Source organism: Eutrema salsugineum, unplaced genomic scaffold (genome assembly GCF_000478725.1).
Source record: "Eutrema salsugineum unplaced genomic scaffold, Eutsalg1_0 scaffold_16, whole genome shotgun sequence".
NCBI classification, from domain to species: Eukaryota; Viridiplantae; Streptophyta; class Magnoliopsida; order Brassicales; family Brassicaceae; genus Eutrema; species Eutrema salsugineum.
The window spans coordinates 4,008,493-4,029,014 of NW_006256858.1; the positions used below are offsets into that span (position 1 = coordinate 4,008,493).

Below are 20,522 nucleotides of genomic sequence, written 5' to 3' on the forward strand. Positions count from 1 at the left end.
CCAAAAATTGGTTCATTAACTAAATTAATATCTATATAACTTATAACATATTTGAGTTTCGATATTTAAATAAATAACTTTCCTCTTTTAGAATGAGCTATCATCGGAAAAAATATAATTAATTATTGTATGATACCTTTATTTTGTTTTGTAAAATTAATCATGTAACAGAGAGCTTGTAGGGAAATTAAATTAAGACGAATTGTTAGGTTAGATTATTATATAAGATGAACCTAATAAAGTACTAATCTTTTGTTTTTTTCCTTAAACTTGAACCAACCTGATCTGTCAAATCGGGAATCCTTCTTGTTAAGCCAGAGGTTTCCGTTTAATTTTCCATTTTACTCCATCGCAATTGCTCTACTTTACTTTGGCTCCAAAATCCCTCTTTCTCCTTTCTCAGTCGACGATCCTAAATCCGCTAGATACTGGCATCAGCTGATGATTCAGGTTCCTATTTCTGATTCGATTCAAGCATTTTGATATTTAAAGTTTCTTAGGGTTTCTCCCCTTCTCTCGGATTCTCGGATTTTAACTCCCTTCCACCTCTCTCATGGCGATGAGAGGTGTCGATTTCAAGTGGTGAGCTCTCCTTCATTCTTCTTTTTACTTGGGTCGATCTAAAGGAGACGAATTTCGATTTTGATCTTCGAATCCCATTTCGTATCTGTCTTGTGTCTTCACTTTTTGGGGGTTTCTGATTTTGTGGGTTATGAATTTTTGCAGGTATGATGGGTTCTTCTTGTCGATGCTTGCAACTAGTGTGTATCCTTATATATCTCTGCTTGTTCGATTCAGCGATTTTTTTTTTCTTTCCGTTACAATTTGTTTGTTCTTGCTTGGATCGAGCTGAAACTTCTCAATCCCGTGAGTTAATTTTACTTCTTCTCCTTGTTCCTTTTTTTTTTCGTTTTCCTGAAGATCCGATTTTAGTTTTGGTTCTCATGGATTCGAGGAACTAGTACTGAATTGTCTTCTTATACTAGTGTTTAAGGTGATCTAGATAACTTCTCGATTTCGTTTCCTTAATGGGTTTTGCGTTGTAGAATCATTGTGGCTATCAATTGGAAGAGATATCAATCGTGCCATTTCCCGTTGCATATATGGATAGTGGTAGGTGCCTCACTTCAACTACTTTTTCTTGCCCTTTCTTATGACCAGCTTCATATTCTTTTGTTTTCCTTTCATTGGACTCTTAAAAATTTGTTATTTTTCTCACGGTTTTGTTTGTCTTTATTACTTCAGGTCGATTACACCACCGTGTTTATCTTCCGCGTCTTCATGTTTGTTGACAATGGTCTTGCTGCTGGACTTGGCTTGTAAGTCCCATCTTAAGTTCCATAGTCATAGAGTTACCGTGAATTTGAACGTGTTGAAAATTTGGAATCTTCATGATTTTCCTGGAGTTGTTATTAAAAGTATAATCTTTTTGCTTAATCTGTTCTTCTTGGCTACCCTTATTCCTCAGATAAGCATGTAATTCATTGAAAAGGATTCGATTATGAAACAAAATATGGTAGATTGGTAACATCAACTATATATGCAGTTACAGTCGAGTAGAATCTTACACTACTTTGGGTTAATTATCTTTAGAATTGCAAGCTTGACCTCAGAATTAGCTATATGCAACGTGTCTAAATCTTGCTAGGTAGCAAAGTTGTATGAATTGTCTGGTTAGTTTATTTCACATTGATTTCTGGTATGAACATTTTGTCTATTAGGGACTTTGGAAGTCAACAGCGAAACGCCGGGTTTTGTGGGAGAGTGGTGGTCCTGTCTCTCCTATCTCTGCTGCTGTATCCATTTCTGTGGGCTTGGACTGTAATCGGAACAATCTGGTTTAGAAAAGCAAGAAGCTGTGTAAGCAGTTTTTATGATCATCATGTCATATGATTATGCTTGTTGCAAATCCTGATGCTGAGGTATTATGTATTTCCCTTGCGATAGTTACCTGAAGAAGGCCAAAAGTGGGGTTTCCTCATTTGGCTGATGTTCAGCTACTGTGGCCTCCTCTGCATTGCTTGCATCTGTGTCGGAAAGGTATATTTTTTATCAAGCTTTTTCTTGGTTGGTCTGAAGAGGAAACCCGACTTATATGAGTTTACTTGATAGTGGTTGGCGCGAAGACAAGTACACGTATTACGTGCTCAGCAGGGAATTCCTATTTCAGAGTTCGGGGTAGGTTTCAGGATCCGCTTATTCAGCTTCAGTTCTGTTATACAAGAAGATCATTTTCGCAGTTGGTTATTATGATTTTTTTCTAAGTGCTAAGTTGGAATTAGTCTCTGACACTTTTCAATATCTGATTTCTTGTGCCCAGATTTTAGTTGACATGATTAGGGTACCTGACTGGGCATTTGAAGCCGCAGGCCTAGAGATGAGAGGCATAAGTCAAGATGCTGCTACATACCACCCTGGACTCTACTTGACCCCAGCCCAGGCAAGTCTGGTCGTTTATTCTCAGCACGTTAATCATCTAACTTGTCCCTAAGATAAATATGACTCGAAGCTACTCTATGCGTTATTGATTTCAATCTCACATACTCAATAGTTATATTTTTCTGTACCTGAGGGAGATTAGCCTCTAGAGAACGAGAAATCCTCTTTACCAATGATGTCGAAGAACATATCATTGGCGAGCTGTGATTATGTCGAAATTAACTTCTACCATATCTCCGTCTCAAGATCCCAAACATCTAATGCTTGATGCTTTGATAAACAGACAGAAGCTGTGGAAGCTCTTATTCAAGAACTTCCAAAGTTCAGGTTAAAAGCTGTCCCAGATGATTGCGGCGAATGCTTGATCTGCTTAGAGGAGTTCCATATTGGACATGAGGTGCTAAACATAATATTCTCTAAATTTTCTCCATTGCTAGGGATTAACTGAACAATAGTTTTGCTTCAATACTGTGCTTGTGTGATTTCCTCGTCTCAATAACGAGCGGAATTTGTTTGAATATCACAGGTTAGAGGTTTACCTTGCGCACATAATTTCCATGTGGAGTGCATAGACCAGTGGCTGCGTTTAAACGTGAAATGTCCTCGGTGCCGGTGCTCGGTTTTTCCAGACCTAGATCTCAGTGCATTATCAAACCTCCAGAGCTCAGAAACACAACAGGCCTCACAAGGGAACACGGAAACAACAGAAGCTCGGTACATGAGAAGCCACCCTCAAAGCGAGAGCTACTCTTTGAGACCTCAATCATCTTTAATTCACCCTGTACACACAGACATCGCTCTGGAGACTGCAGAGAATGGTGGGGTTCCTCCTGTCTTGGCCGATCTATCTCCATCCCGGAGATGAGAGAGTAGTGTTGAGTGTGAGTCTATGGAAACTCTACTCAATACTAACTCTTCACTGATTTAAGAAGAAACAAAAAAAAATCATTTTGACTCGTGTTTTCCTTACCCCCACCACCCCTTGAAAATTTTCACCTTTGACAGTCTTACGATGTAAATAAATTGGGTTTATAAAGAAGAGTAAACAACAATCTTTGGGGGTTTTACATTTGGTAAGAATGAAGAATTGTTCATGATGTCCAAACTCTTTAACGGTAGTGAATGTTGTTCAGATACCTTTACTAGTTTCAGCCTTTCAGGTGAAGACCAATTTTTTTTTTATCTTAGTTCACCCAAATCATGCGAACAAATCATTAATTTCAGGATTAACATATACTGTATACCTTATCAGCTCAATAATAATTATCTGCGTAAGCTTGATGTTTGTGTCCGGATGTTAAAACTAACCTCAATAATGTCCGGATGTTAAAACACTAGTGTGATTAAAATACATGCTATGTTTTTAACACTACCATACATATCATGTCATGTGATTTTTTTGGGTAATGAACGAATAGCATGTTTTTCTCGCGCGAAACCTACGTGCAGCCCTTTATCACAATCTGAAGTTAGTTTTGTAAACTCACTCCCTAATCCAGTCTGGTTGTTTACTAAATAGAGAGTCCTAGAGTCATTTTGCATATCCACTGATCACATCTTCACGATCATTGTGCAACTTACTTAAATATAAGATAATCGATTGCTTCTACGAGAGATGAAAAATATAGCTACCAAATAATTAAATCAGGTAGAAGTGATTATATAGTAGCTTTCAATAATCATCCAAGCTATTTAAGAATAATTATTTGCATACTTCATAAAGTTGCTATGAGTAATGGCTAATTGCGAATGAGATAAATACTATTTGATTGATATGAAAAGGTTTCAATAATCATCCACGCTATTTAAGAATGAACTTGGCGACTCCACATGATGTAGTTGAGCGATTCGATCACATCGTTCTTTACATATATCATATATGTAGATATAATTTGCTTAAAACCACCAGGTAATGTTGATTGTAACCATTGATTGGAAGGATAATCGTTAAAATTTTTGTGAATTTTTGTATAACTAGTGGCAAGCTATAGTGCCGTAGATACTGGAAAGAAATCCAAAAAAAGCCTAAATAACTTACTCCGTGAGTTTTTTATTTTGAACATCATGAGTTTAATCACCGTCACACAAACACGATCGTCCATTAATTGATCGATCGCATGATTGCATGTAACTTCTTTTTTTTTTGTTCAAGATGAAAACACTCTACGTACGATATTCTACCATGTGTATATCTCTATGATGATACATTGATTCGTATTATTATTTCACTAAAATAATTGAGCTCAGCATAAAGACCAAAAATGGAAAGAAAAGTAAATTACAAGTTTTGTAGAAACGTATACATATTTGTTTGTATATATTCACTTATATATGGGGTGCGAAAACGTCGACCATCTACCATAAACGTCTAACATGAATCAAAAATCTGCACAGGATCTCCTCCACCAATATGTGTGTATATATATGTATATATAAACACGTGTCCCTTTCCTTTCGTCAAAATTTCAAGTTCTCTTTCAAGTAACACACGATCTCTTGCTGCAAAGTTTAAACATCTAATCAAATATTTTCAGAGAACGAAAAACAGATGAGAAGATATACATATATGTAGGAGAAGGATATTGAGAAGGTAACTTAAGGAAAGGCTTACGAGGAAGCAGAGGAGGATACAAGCGGCTGCACCTGGGAATAATGCGTACCAAAAGTTCAACTTTTGTAACTTTGCTCCGTCTATAAACATTAGTGGTAAACTCGCCGCTGTTTTTTTCAAAGATATATACAAACCATATCAAAGATGAACCTATTATTATTCGTAGAGAAAACGTCCAAACACATTGATAGAAAATTACCTATATATATATATATATATACACAACAAAGTGAAATTTATAAATCTTTTCTGTTTTATTCATGAGGCCGTTGAAACTTGAATATCTCCGTATTGTATAGAACCTAACACAATATTCATGCTTTTCTTTTATAAACAAGGAAAATTATATTGACATTCAAACCAATCTCCGGATTACAATGTCTCACGTAGTTGATCAAGAGCTAATAATAAGAGTTTTAAAGGTGGAAGAATTCGATATTTGACCAAAATCCGGAAGAAAAACCTGCACTATTCAATATACTATAATACTGCCACTCTTTAATTGCTTTTTAATTTTTAATAATGCATGTTTCACTCCAAAATCCTCATATTATAGGAGTATGATATCAATTGAGCTAATTTCATTTTCCATTTGGAAATGGGAGGGATTCCAGATTCCATATTTCAAAATAATATTGGTAGCTAGGACTATCTATTGATAACTTTATTTTTATTTCTATTTTTTCTTTATATATGTTTTTCATATATTTTTTTTTGTTTTATACAATAGTTTCCACTCTCTTTGGACTTTCCTGGCGCACTATTAATATATGTTTAGCGTGGAGAATTATTGTATATATAGTTCTCATATATGCCACCTTTACAAAAAGAATATTAAGAATTCTGATTATTGTTATTTTAGTTTCTTGCTAGTTAGGATGATCAAGTATAAAATATGCAAGTTCAAGGTTATAGTAATGATAAATTTATAAACTTTCATAAAATAGAAAAAATATAAAAAGTAGAATGAAGTTACCAGGCGGATGATTGGCACGAGCAATGATCATAAACGCGATGGAGGCGGCGAGGGCGGTGCTGCGGGCTAGCCAACCGGGCCCAAAGACAGAAAACGCCAACACGCCAATGGCTGCGCAACCTATTTGAGCCATGAATATATTGTATTTCTGAAATAAAAACACATGAACCCATCACCGTTAATTATGATCATCAAAAGTAGCTTGCAATTTAAGGCTGCGTTTTTTTTCAAATAGCGTTTCAAACGCAAGAAAAGGAAACGCTTTTATGAAATTACCCGAGCAGCAGGTGCAGAAGGATTGGTGAAGAGAATGGCAGAGACGGCACCAAGTGGTGCAACCGACATTGAGATCCCTTTAGGGTTTAATATTTGATCTATTCTTCCCATTATCGCCATCGCCGCAAACGCTCCTTTTGTCATACAAAAATTAACAAACACATATTAATCTTTTAAATATATATATCTATATGTAAAATAAAGTAAACAAAACCAGTTTTAGATTGAAGGTAAACCATAATATGAAGATTACATACATATGTATATAATCCAGTAAAGAAACCAAGTAATTCAATTCTTTTGCATGCATGTTAAAATTTATAACAAAATGACATGTCTAGATTATAGTTTTATACTATGTTTGTTTCTCATTTGAGATATTTATAACAATATATAAAATGATAAAACCAAAAGTAATTTATAGAATTTGATAGACGCGGTCAACCCAAAAAAAAATTGATATACGATGACAATTATCGAATGTATAATTTAATCAAAGTCACAAACATTAGAAGAATATTAAGAATCATAATTCTTACTAAGATCGAGAATTGGTCAACCTCGAACAGTTAGATTCATATCCTATTAGGCTATTATCAATAGCTATTTGGTCGTTGGAAGAGGCTTGATCTCCCTGTCTCTCTCTCTCTCTTCCCTACTCTTCGGACAAAGAAAATTGCTGTCTAATCAATATTGTAATTTATTTTCCTATTTATTCCTTTTTTTTCTCTTATCCTTAATTTTTCAAAATGAGATTCGTAGTTTGCATGATATAAAACGAGTTCATAACCTAATCCAATTTAAGAGAATTGAAATAATATCAACTTAGACTATTTACAACAAAGTGAACATGTATAATAATTTCTCCGGTGAACAGAATCAATTACTAATTACCTGCTGCAGGCCAAATGACGTCACTCAGCGACGGGGCCGCCGTGGTCTTGTCTGGCTTCCAAGAATCCCAAGAAACCGCTGGAAAGTCCTCAGCAGAAGCCACCGGCGTAGAGACGCCGGCGTTTTTGCTTACTCGCCGGCGAGTAGACCTGAGGCTCCTTATATGCCTCACAGATTCATCAAAACATAGATAAGAAGAGAGTCCTAAGAATTGCTGGCTTTTAAAACTGGCGGAAACCTTTGACGGATCTCTCGAAACCGCCGGAGTAATGAGATTCCAGCGGAGAAGCTGTACATGGCCAGAAGGTAGAGGCTTCACCGGAAGCGAGGCCATGGTTGTTGGGAGGGTTTTGATGTAAATATCTCAACAACAACTCAAAAACATGTTCCCCTCTTTCTAATTATACCAAAAGGATGTGAGAGAGAGTCAGAGAGACCACAAGTGGAAAATGATATATACAAACACTCAGATTTCTGTAGATAAATAATTAAATATACTTTGCTCCAACAAAAAAAAACATATATGTGTGTATGTGGCAGAAGAGAAATAAAGTATTATTCAGAAAAAAAAAACATATATGTGTGTGTGGTGTGAACATATTAAAAACTTAAAAATAAATTATATATACAGGTAACAAAAAATAATTAAGTAAAGCAGTAAAGGCATGGTACCTAATTTGGAATGAACTAGAATGATTTTTGTTTTTTAATTATTGTAATTATATAGAACGCAGTGTTCATCAAAAATAATTTTTTAAAAAAAAATAACCTTCATTAAAATATACATAAGCTTTTGATTTTAACCAAAATCTAAAAAATTATATATATATATATATATATATATATATATATTTCTCATCTCCATTCCAATGTATGATTTTATTTTTCTCATCTCCATCTAAGTGTAAGCTTTTGATTTTAACTATTATTCAGCTGGTTATATTGATTATTTAACTGAATAAGAACAAGGACCTACATGCATTATAGTAATAACTATGGAGGAATGACTTTCTATTTTAAAATGATAGATGCTAGTGGATATGCCAAAAAAAGCAGTGGCCGTATAAGGGGTGTTGGGGTTCATAGTTGAGCCTCTTTGACCAGTCGAAAGGTCATTGGATAGCAAGAGTGGCTTACATATAATATTTAAATTGACTTTTTTAAAAAAATATTTAAATGATTATACGCATCGTTATATTTCTTTGATTTGTAATACAGTAATAAACAGAGATTTTGTATTCTATTTCTGTAAATATGGAAAGTTGTCGCCTTCACATGCATACTCATGTTCCATGTTTCTAATCGTGAACACCAATCACAATAAACTAATATTAATAGGAAATATAAGCAGGTTTTATAATAACCCAAAATTTGTGTCCACTCTCAAAGAGGAAGCAGCTTTGGATTCATACTCCACTGGTTTTCGGTTAGAAGAAACTAAAGACATTCTATTATAACATCTAAACACAAATTAAACAACAATGTCAACACTAAATACTTAACGAATTGGTACTGCAATTAGTATATAGAGAAGAAAATAAGAAAACCGGAAAATGAGTGGTAATACGATATTGTTATACGCACCGACATTAATTTTATGATACCATTAGTATCCACCAGTAAATAATGGATCCGTTAATCATCATAATAACTATATATATGGTAACAACAGACAATAAGGTACTTGCAAGTTGCAAAAGTAATGGTCTCATGATGTTATATGATAATCATATATTGATAGTATAGATTCTTCTTCCTTTTTTTTTTTTAGATATATAGTTTCTTCCGACTAATCAAACAATCTTCTCCTTTTAGAAAAGCAAGTATCTTTTGTTATTTTCGAAAACCTTATAAAACGTCATGGATATATTTTCAGATTGGTTGAACGAGATTGCATTTAAGTTCTTAAATATTTAATTGAAAAACTAGAAAGGTTTTGGACAAAAGACGATATGCTTGAGCCTTGAGGTACAATATCGTATTGATCTGAACGTGAAGCTTTGTGACAAAGCCCGTTAAAACAACGAGCAGATTTTCTTGTTATAAACTGACTCCCAAAGATTATGCCGCAAAAGCCCATTCACATGATCGATACTATTTTAATAAGGCCACTTTATTTTCCTTCAAAGTCTGATATATATCTTTATATATGGGTTGGGTTTACTTGGAAGCAATGTTTTTAAACCCAACCCGGACAACGATCCGGAGTGTTCTTCGGGTTGTCGCGTCACTGGATTAACCTGGATCAATCTGGGTCAATCAACTAAATATATATATTTGTTATGTTTTTTAATAAATTTTATCACTTTTGTTACATTTTTTCAGTTGTGTAAAAAAATACAAATTTTGCTAAAAAGTTTTGTCACTAAATCGCATTAATTATCATATATCTTTTTCTGTATAATTTTTTTTTCAATAAAATTTAAATAAAATATACACTAAATATAGTGATCATATTAACTATATTTTTGAATATTTATAATTATATATTTTATTATATATTCTTTTTCCTTCTATTTATTTTTTTTAAAAAACAGTTAATTTTTTACTAAAACAAATTGATATTATAAAATTTACAATTGTATAATGGTGAGAAAGTAACAAACCATTCAATAAAATATAAAAAAAAATAAACTGTTATTACTACTAAAACATTAAAATAAAAGTATATTAATTATCTCATAAAATCCAAAAATAATATAGAAAATTCTAGCAATATTTTTTGATTTTGCTACCGCCTCGTTTTCTTCATCTTCTGTTACTCTAAGTGCTCTGCATCTTGTTCTAATTTTGTTTTTCAAAATTATATATATATATTTTTTAAAAAAATCATATATTCATAAATAAAGTTATAAAACTATGAATTTTTTTCCAAATCAAAAACCTATCTGGGTCGGGTTTTTGCCGGTTCACCGAATTTAAGCGGGTTTTTTAGGATTTAAGCGGTTTAATAGCATTCCGGATTTTCAACAAAAACCAAACCGGAAATCTTGCTGGGTCACCGTTTAACCGGTCGAATCGTCCAATCCGGTCCGGGTCTGAAAACATTGCTTGGGAGGGATTATGTTATGTTTTGAGATTATTTTTAAGCCGTTTTAATTGCTCCTTTAAAGAATCTCTACACTGCATGGTTCAAATACCCATAAAACGATTTATCATTATTATTTGTTTATAATAAGAATTAACAAATACCCAGAAAATGTTCCATGTGTGCATCCTCTCACTCCTAAATCTATATGGATATTAATCCTTACAAAAACCAAAAAAAATCTATATGGATATTGGACACTTGTCATCCAATCTAATTTCCCTCCAAAAAAAATATTCATGAAAACATTAGTGTCTATGTGATGATGATACATATCTCTATAATATTGTGCATAAATAAATCTCAATTCATTCTTTTTTTGTAAAATTTATATATTAAAATATGGCCAAGACTAAACAGACGTTAAATAAACTTGAGGACTCAGATTGAAGTCAGCTATCGTGCTAGCCAAACGGTATACAATTGATGTGTCAGCCGCCATCAATCAAGTTATTAAATGAAAATTAAAAATATATCAATATTAAAAAAAAAAAATTAACAAATCAGTGTGGGGTTGAGCCGCTGACTAGGTTTTCGAGATAACAAATAAGTAAATAACAAAATCTCTATGTATATGCAGAAACAAGGTCAAATTTGTGTTTACCAATTGGGAAAGAAATATGTGTGATGGTCGTCTTGCCAAGGAGAGGGTTATAACGAACGAGATTGGTGATATCTTATTAGATTGTCCAATTTATTTGCTTGCTAGCTATCTAAGTATGACGACAATGACTTTGTAAACTGTTGCTTTAACAAAACTAAAAAAGACTTTGTAAACTGTTAACTGTATATAAAAAACGAAAAAAAACAATTGGATAATCAATAGAAATTAAGAAAACTATTGTAAATATTTAGAATCAAATAGTTTTATGCATGAATTCCACAAATTTGTTTGATATGCAACATTCAATATTCAACACACGAAGAAAAAAAAACCAGCAAAACACCTAGGACGCTTTACGCTTAGAACGTGTAAGAGATGTCGAGAAAAAATATCAGTTGTTTCCACAATCCCATAACCGTAGTTGTGTTCAGTGAAATATTCACCATGGAAAAAATCAGTAGTGTTTATTTTCGTTGGAAATTAGACCATGATTATTGCAGAGTCCTTGTTGAGTTTCTTAGGGTTTTAATTCTCAAAATTAAATCAAAAAGGCTTAAAAGGAGAGAGATCGATCCTTATTTGGGCACCACAAGGATCGATTCTTCTTACCCAGGTGGCACCATATCATTGGTTAAAAAATCTTGTAGAGAAAATTTTTCATTTCAATCATCATCTCCCCCGCGCCGATGGTCGTCTTCTCTCTCTCTCACTCTACTAACTTCTCAACTTGCGCCTTCTTCCGAGCCTTGGCCTCCTCCTCCCGCTCCCGGATCTCTAATTCGCTAATTCCACTCACGATCTCGTTCACCACAGTCATGTCCTTTGTCTCTCTCCCGTCCCGATCTCGTTCATGGCAATCTTCTTACTGCGGTTTTTATTGGCGGAATCGAATGTACTCACTGAAGAAGGTCCAAAGACTTAGCTGATTGATCGCTTCATCATTGCTTGAGAATCAGAGTATTCGCTTGGTCGATTGCAGAAGGCAAAAGCTTGATAATCTTTAATTTTTTTTTTTTAACCAAAAATAGTTTTACCAATGGACCACCCAAAAACATTGGGTTTCTAATAAAGTTTTTAGCCCAAATATATTACTAAAATATTGTAAAGAAACCCCTTAGGGGTTTTGGCGATAATCATACTCTTAATGTGTTGGCTGATAGCTGTCTTGAGAATATATTTCACGCGTACTTAACTATGATAACTATTGGGTTTTTTTAAATTTGGTAGTGTATATTTATGTTTCATCTAAACCATCAAAAGTGAGAGGCAAAGAGAATCCATGACTTAATCAACATCTTCTATTATTGTACTATGATAAGTGTATTTTTCATTTAAACTCATCACAGTATTACTAACTAATCTCAGGGTGTCGTAATTTAATTCGGTTTCGGCTTAACAATATTACTTCTACTCTAATTATTACCACTTTGTGGAAAATGGCGGCACCATTATTTTGTCTTCCAATATATTGGCCCAAAACTTAATTTCAAAAAAGAAAAATGTTTTCTTATTTAACCATTGCGTACAGAAAGATATTTTAGAAGTTGTCAAATCAACAAATCTTTCATCTTCTCAAATATTCTATAGTGAATTGGTTCCATAAATTATTAGTTTTTAATAATAATTTGTTTCATTCTTTATTTATCAGAATTCGTAGAATATTTTACCACTCATACTTGGGTTGGTGTCAATCATGGTAATAGACTCTTAAAACAACCCTAATAATGGTTTAAAACTGTAAGAAAAATCAATCCTTGATAATGGGTGATGTATTGTTGCTTGTCTGGAAATTTATTCACGCTGTCTTTTGTAAATTACAATATTCTTCTTCCCACTTTCTCCACGTCCATGTTTCCGCGATTTCTCTCAAGCAATGCTCTAAAGGTCGTAAAAATGTTCTTCACTCTATCATCACCAGCTCCACTATTTTGACTTGGAAAAACTACAAATAAAATTCTTTATTGAAAAATGATTTTTCGGATCGTCTAAAAAATAATAAAATACTGATAGATAATATTCATAGTTAGGGCCGGTTTTGACCTAAAGCTGGTGAAATTAAGTTTTTAAACATCAAGAGTTATAAACATTTTTAAAAGCATCAAATTTTTAAAATAAATAGTAGTTTAGTGGTTTTGGCTTGTTTCTCAGTGTAAAATGTTAAGTTCAAATATGACATTACATGTTTAAAATATATATATTTTTTAAACAGATTCATAATTTTTTTCTTGTTGAGCAGAATCGTAGTAAACACAAATTTTTTACTAATCTACATCAAACACGTATGAATGCAAATTGAAAACAGATTTTTGCAAAACACATTTTACGTGTTTAATTTGTATTTCAATATGTATACAAATGTTATATACCAAAGACAGCAAAATAAAATTTTATTTGAATGTAAATATATTTCTCGCTTAAAATATAAACGTATACACACAAAAACCACACTATATAAAACAAATTCATTGTTTCAAAAAATATTAGGCATATTTCTTTCAAAAAAAACAAAATATATATTAGGCATACGTTAAGCTGACGCGACCTAACGTTAAACATCTAATAAACCATCTATTTGGAATCAATGTTATTTTAGGTGGTTATGCGTTATGCGTATATAGAATAAAATATATTATAATGTAACATTGATGAATTAACAAGATATATAAACAATAGATTAAGAAGTTACATTTTAAAAGTTGTAAGAAAATCATATAAATGTATTTTATGGAAAGCAAGTTTTTGGATTGGTTAAATACTGTGATCGGTTTTGATATATCATACAAAATTTAGCTTCCCTTTATAAATTCAAAAGATGATAATTTGAATAAACATATTTAAAGAATAAAAGGCAATAAATTTTAATCCTAAACAAGCAAAATACAATATGTATTGGACGGATAAAACGTGTAGGCGTCTATATCTGTTGCGCGTTGCTTAGACCACTTTGACCATCCACAACGTGGTATGGATGGGGTTCATCTGTGGGGCTCAAAACCATTATTTTAATTTGTTTTAATCGATTAAGCCCAAAAAATCAATAATACTATTTTTTTGGGATGAGTCCAATGAGTCCGTATCGTCGAGGTTCAATAGCCTACGTGGCAAGCAGTAATTAGCTGAAGTTTGGGGAAAATTTTTTAGGGTCGGGGTCGAACATTTGGGGGTTTATTTCGCATTCTCTTTTTATCAAAAAAAACTTGGAAGGCGATTTGCGAAAATCGCGACTTCGAATCCAATCTTCCCCTCCGATCGAATCGACGGTGAATCGTCGCTTTCCCTCCGGCCAATCAGTATGGTACGTCGTCTGTATCCTTTAGAAGTCTTTTAATTTCGTTTTGGTCGGGTGTTTGAATCGATATTAGGGTCTACTAAATTGGGGGAAAATTAGGGTTCTTCGGGAAGTTTTTTTTGGGGGCTTTTGGTGTTGATTAAGAGTTGTATGCGATTCATTGTTCTTATATTCAATCGGTTCTGGATTTCGCGTATTAGGGTTTTTAAATTTGATGATAAAATTAGGGTTCTTGTATGTATTGAGTTTAGTTAGGGCTTTTTGTGTCCGATATGATCCACGTCCGATTCAATTGCTGTTTTTTCAATCTTCATGCTTTTTGTTTATTTTGTAATCTCTCTTTGATTGATTCGATGATCTTGTCACACATCCTAGATTTTCATTAAACTTCATGAGATGCTGACAAACCCAGAAATAGGTGAGGGGGACTACTATAATGAAGACAAAGCGAAGCTGTACAAGAAAGACAAGGCGGGGTTCGATGAAACTGCTCGGGAATGTACTTTGGAGCACGCTGGGGCTTGAAAACAAATTTCCTCTATCTTTATCTTATGTTCTGTTGTTATCTAAACTCTAATTAAGTTTTAATGTTTATGTAAAACTATTTATGTGCTATGTTGAACTCGTTTACTAGTGGACTTTCTCTTAAGTTTTAATTACATCTAGAAGATTACTAGTTTTACTTTTACTTTTGTTTTTTCAATTTCTTTGTTTAATTTTAAATTATATGTACTAAATAATTCTTTTCATTTTAAATAATTCAAATGTTTAAAATAGTTCTGTTGAACGCCAAAATGGGTATCAGGGTTGGACACCCATTTTTTACCCAAGGTTCATCTAATATTCTTCCACATTCTCTCTCCTCCAAAAATTATTAAAAAATATTGATGAACATCATTATAGGGTTCAGGGTTGTGGATGGTCTTATATGCCCGCGAGTCTTTATCTGTTTGTAAATCCAGCTTCGCTTACCAGACTGGAAATCGACCTTCTAAAAGTTGTTTTCAAATTTCAATTTCACTTTTGTCTCTTGGTGATTGGAAACGGATTTATATTAAGTACTTATCTCAAGGGTACAACTCTCCCACTCATCACCAATTGGTAATTGTGATCATATCTCTTGTTTAATCTTTATCCTCATGGAATAGCCCAAACATGGTCTCGCTTTCATACATTACTTTCAAAATATGGATCAATTTCCTCTTCACGACTTGTAACTATCTCTATACACTACACATTCCCCTTATAAAAATATGGACCGTCCATGTATCTTTCTTATTCTATCTTTTCATTGTTACATCTAAGTTTATTTAGTGAAATTTATGCATCGAAGTAAGATTTTGTTTTTGAATTTTTGATATTTCTTTGTCATATGGTAGTTTCAAGGGTCAGAGTGTATTTTTTTCACTTCGAGTCAGATTTTGAACATATTATTTTTTGTTGGTCGAATGATTTTCACCATATCTTTTATTTATCGTGACTGAGAAAGAAGATTATATCATTCAAAATTTTATTCCCTACAAAAAAAATTGATTCTCACATTCTCTGTGATATTGTTTTAGCAACAACAACTGTATTAGGAATTTATGTCCTTCTAGTTTTTATAAATAGCAACATTGAGCAGTTAGATTCTAATATTTTTAAAACTCATAATATGCATTACAACTAAAAATGAGGATTATCGACGAGAGCAATCAAAAATCTGTAACGAGATCAAGTTTGGAAAAATAGTTCAAAACATTAGTATTGACTATATCGATCATATCATTGGTGTCCATCGGTGTCAATTTAGACCGAAAATGCAACCCGAGTTTTTCAGCTTCAGTCGTAGAATACATAACAAATTTCTTGTATATATTTACATTGAAATAATCAAATAAAACAATGGAGTTCACTTGTTGAGATCATATGATAAGATGGGGTTCACTTGACATCCTGAAAATAATATAAATTTCACTGTGTAAGCCCATTGCTTTCAAGTGACCCGACCCATGTAACCTAGGTCCAAATCTCCCCCATCACATTTTGTTTTTATTTTTATTTAGATCATGTTCGTTTTTGCGTCCAGACGCTGCATCTGGATGCAAATGCTCAAATGATGTAAATCTAACATCTTAAAAACCAAAAGATTAAACTACCCATTAATATAACATTTCATAATTATTCATAAAAATATTATTTTTGGTAAAAAAAATCAATTTTTAATAAAACAAAAAAAAATACCGATGAAACTGCATAATCACAGCTTTGGCCAAATCACGTTTTCACACCAAAACAGAAAATTTTGGTTTTTGACCAAAACCGAAAAAATCATGTTTTCTTGTCGAATATGCAAAATCTCAGTTTTCCCACTAAAAATGCAAAACAAAATTTTTCCGCCAAAAACGTAAAATCTCATTTTCTCGCCAAAAACGCAAAATCTTAATTTCTCGCCAAAAATACAAAATCTCATTTTCCCGTAAAAAACGCATAATGTTGGTTTCCCACAAAAAAAACACAAAATCTCATTTTCTCGCCAAATACGCAAACGCAAAATCTCATTTTCCCGCCAAAAACGAAAAATTTTGGTTTCCCACCAAAAACGCAAAATCTTGTTTTCCCGCCAAAAATTCAAAATCTCGGTTTACTATCAAAAACATAAATCTTATTTTCTCGCCAAACATGCAAAATCTCGATTTGCTGCCAAGAACATAAAATTTCAATTTTCTGCCAAAAACGCTGAATCTCATTTTCCCGCCAGAGAAGTAACATCTTGTTTTCCTGCCAAAACCGCAAAATTTTACTTTCTCGCTAAAAACATAAAATCTTGGTTTCCCAACAAAAATACAAAAATTTATTATCTAGCAAAAACTGCAAAATCGCCAATTTGGCCGCTAAATCTGAGAAATTATGTTTTTTCACAAAATTTAGATTTTTTGTCAAAAATGCAAAATTTTGATTACCCGTCAAAATGCAAAAAAAAAAATCCCTGGCAATTCTAGGAAATGATGTTTTCTCGCAAAAAATGCAAAATTGTATTTTTATGTATTTTTAAAAATTAATTTGATAAAAATATCTTTTTAATATAATTTTAGCTTAATATAATATAAAAATAATTTAATTATAAATAAAAAAATTATTCAAAAGTATGTCTTTTTAAGTCATTATATATAATTTGCATCCAACTAATTTTCTAGATTTATAAACAAACAATGTTTTATATCTAGACGCAGCATCTTGACGCAAGTAAATTGCAAAATAAACAATATTTAGATGATGTATCTACATACGGCGCATCTTCATGATAAAAAAACAAACAGGGTCTAATTAACCTATGAGATAATTGGCCAAAAGAGTAGTTTTAAGTTTTTAATTTGCCAAAAGGGTGTGTTTTGAAAAAGTGGATGTGTTTGGGTAGTTTTTATGTGTTAATATCTATATTATCCTCCTAAGTTCAGTTTATTTACATTTCTATGCTATTATAATAAATTAAGTATTAAATAAAATAAAGGAAGAAAGAGAAAACAAAAAGAGAAAAACAAGAAAAAAGAGATTGTGTGAGAGAAAAAAAAATAGATCTTAATTAAAAAATATTATTTTCTTTTTCCTCTTTTTTATTTTTTCTTTCTCTTTTAATTCATTCACTCTTATATATTATTTATAATAATAAAATATATAATAATATATATTTAAAAAATTCATAGAATTTTTTCTACACTTTTTGAAATTAGAAAAACTTGAATGGTGGATAGGATAGAGTAGTGTTAACAAAAAAAAATCTTGACATAAAACTACTAAAAAGTAGATTTTAGGATTTAAAAAATTTATAAATTTTTTTCTACACATTTTGAAATTAGAAAAACTTGAATGGTGGATAGGATAGGATAGTATTAAACAAAAAAAATCTTGACATAAAACTCCTTAAAAGTAGATTTTAGGCCTTGATTGTTTGCATTTTTTTTAACAGATTTTAGTTTTCGTTTTTCAAAAAACCATTTTATTAACCAGTCAAGTTTTTGAAAAAATGGATTTCTTAAATTATAGGAAAACTAGTTTTTCAGATTTTTTTTTCTAAACAAAAACCAAAAACCATCCTATATGGATTTTTCAAAGAAGTTTCATAAGTTTTTGTTATTTACTTTATTTTTGTTTAAATACTGCTATTTTTTTCAATAATTAATTATGAGAAAAAACTATATTTCTAAAATAAAAAATGTATAAGCAAAACAAAATCTCATTTCTAAAATAACCTCATTTTACCTATGTACATTTTTATATATAACTTTCACTCTAGAAAAGATCTATAACTTTTACTCATTTTACTTATATGATTTGAAACTTCAATTTTATTTATTTAATTTTGTAAATTTTAAACACATAAAATTAAATTAAAATTAAAAAGCATAGAAACGTTAAAAAACAATTATTGATAAGAAAATCAGAAACTAAACAATCATACCATTTAAGATTTTAGAAAACAAAAATCTACAGAAAAATCAAAAACCAAAATTTTAAAAACCAAAATTCAAAAATCAAAAATCAAAAGTTAAAAACCAGAAACCAAAAACTAAAACCCATGCAAACATTCATGGCCATAGTTTTTTGTTTAAAAATTGGAATTTTTTTTAAAAACTAGTTTTCTTAAAAAATTAAAAATCAATTTTGTCAAAATCATGATTGGATAAAAAAATGATTTTTTGAAAAAAAAAAATCAAAATCTATTCTATAAACTGCAAACATTCAAAACAGTATACTTCAGTTATATACATTAGAAATGGTATTCAATTGAATGTATCTAGTCGTACACTGAATTGTGAATACTTAATAGTTGTACACTGAATTGTGAATACTTAATAGTTGTACACCAAATAAATGGTGAATACCGTTGAGTGAATATCTTCAGGTGTACACCAAATGATGAATACCTTTATTGTGTACATCAAATAAATGAATATCAAATCATGAATACTGGTGAATACCTTTATGTGTACACTGGTGTACACCTTTATGTGTACACTAGTGTACACCAAATGGTGAATACTTTTACATGTACACCAAATGGTGAATACTTTTACATGTACACGAATTGGTGAATACTTTTACGTATACACCAAATGAATGAACAACAAATCATAAATATCTAGGGATGAATACTTTCTGATGAACACCGTTAAATGAATACTTGATAGTTGTACATCAAATGATGAATACTTTCAAATTTTTATGTATATTGCAAAAAAATCAAATATTGTCTGTTTTAAAAAATTCAAATTTCTGTATGTGTTAAAAAAGATTTTTATATTTTTAATATATATATATATATATTATTAAATGTTTTATTATTATGAATAATTTACAATAATTGATTCAATGGAAAAAATAAAAAGAGGAAAGAGAATAATAATATTTAAATACACTATTTTTTTCCATCTCTCTCAAACTCTCTCACGCTCTCTTCCACTCTCTCCCCACTCTATTTCACTCTCTTTCACTTTCCCTCACGCTCTCTTATGCTCTCTTCCTTCTAATAAGGGTTCCTTTGCCATTTAAAAATGTTACTGTTCAAAAACTATCAAAAACACACATGAACCCAAATACACACCCTTTTGACCAATTAAAAACTTAACAAGAAGCTCTTAACCTATTTAGCTCGTAAAAACTATTTCTACTGCTAGTGGAAATGACTAAAACAAGCCAAACACTTCAGCAATGTTCGAACCGTCTATCAGGATATTCAGGACGCGTGTGAACAATAAAAAGTTTTTCTCAACCACCTCGTCTACCCGAGCATTTAAGTGTTGTTTTCTTCAAAATTTTAAAAAATCAGGAATGCATTTTTATCAAATATTTTAAACATGTTTCACGTGAAGCCGTAGAGATTATTTGAATAGCGTGTTTTGGTATGGTATACAGTTTAAAGTTGTAGTGCGTGAGCGTGATTGTGTGTGGGTTTTAGGTACACATTTGTAGTGCGTCAATAGTTATTTTTTCTTTGCCCAAGTAGATTACAGTGCTTTGCTTCTTGAAGCAACTTTTATCCCAAAAGTATAATAATAAGTAATAGGCTTTCGCAAAATGTTGATTATCAAATATAATATAAAACTAGGAATCTTCTATCTTCTCAACTTTCTATTTTTCAGATACAGTAGGATCTTTTATTTTTGTAAATGCGTTTTTGCCCACTTTCCTTATACATAGTAATAAAGAGAAAATCTCAAAGTTTGTAAAAGGTGGAAAATGCGGTGGTTCACTGGTTCATGTAGTTTTTTTAGTTCCAAGTTTTTGAAAATTTGACTTCTTTTTTGTGTATATTGCATTTAATAATTTAGAGATGTTTAGCTATATCTGTTTTTTTGGTGTTAAAGA

General features: G+C 31.7%; 2 protein-coding genes across 2 annotated transcripts; one reads left to right on the top strand and one right to left on the bottom strand.

The window, feature by feature from the left end:
• Nucleotides 1–362: 362 nt before the first annotated feature.
• LOC18021050 (E3 ubiquitin-protein ligase SIS3) lies at nucleotides 363–3,536 on the top strand. The gene is made up of 10 exons (XM_006404247.2): nucleotides 363–582; nucleotides 727–765; nucleotides 1,047–1,113; nucleotides 1,246–1,319; nucleotides 1,722–1,860; nucleotides 1,948–2,040; nucleotides 2,113–2,178; nucleotides 2,321–2,440; nucleotides 2,723–2,836; nucleotides 2,966–3,536. The coding sequence occupies exons 1-10, from the start codon at nucleotides 554–556 to the stop codon at nucleotides 3,302–3,304; spliced, it is 1,080 nt and encodes a 359-aa protein (XP_006404310.2). The 5' UTR covers nucleotides 363–553; the 3' UTR covers nucleotides 3,305–3,536.
• A 1,162-nt stretch (nucleotides 3,537–4,698) lies between these two features.
• On the bottom strand, nucleotides 4,699–7,617 carry LOC18021051. The gene is made up of 5 exons (XM_006404249.2): nucleotides 7,197–7,617; nucleotides 6,303–6,436; nucleotides 6,027–6,174; nucleotides 5,051–5,157; nucleotides 4,699–4,938 (listed from the first exon to the last, which is right to left on the bottom strand). Exons 1-5 carry the CDS (start codon nucleotides 7,528–7,530, stop codon nucleotides 4,897–4,899), a joined length of 765 nt encoding a protein of 254 aa, XP_006404312.1. The 5' UTR covers nucleotides 7,531–7,617; the 3' UTR covers nucleotides 4,699–4,896.
• Between the last annotated feature and the right edge of the window lie 12,905 nt (nucleotides 7,618–20,522).

Excerpts from the sequence above, each read along its gene's own strand:
- LOC18021050 (XM_006404247.2), top strand. The coding sequence starts at position 554 with ATGGCGATGAGAGGTGTCGATTTCAAGTG. Across the intron at positions 766-1,046 it reads TCGATGCTTGCAACTAGTGT|AATCATTGTGGCTATCAATT; the intron begins GTATCCTTATAT and ends TTTGCGTTGTAG. Across the intron at positions 2,179-2,320 it reads TTCCTATTTCAGAGTTCGGG|ATTTTAGTTGACATGATTAG; the intron begins GTAGGTTTCAGG and ends TCTTGTGCCCAG.
- LOC18021051 (XM_006404249.2), bottom strand. The coding sequence starts at position 7,530 with ATGGCCTCGCTTCCGGTGAAGCCTCTACCTTCTGGCCATGTACAGCTT. Across the intron at positions 6,437-7,196 it reads CGTCATTTGGCCTGCAGCAG|GAGCGTTTGCGGCGATGGCG; the intron begins GTAATTAGTAAT and ends GTATGACAAAAG. Across the intron at positions 6,175-6,302 it reads CTTCTGCACCTGCTGCTCGG|AAATACAATATATTCATGGC; the intron begins GTAATTTCATAA and ends TTTTTATTTCAG.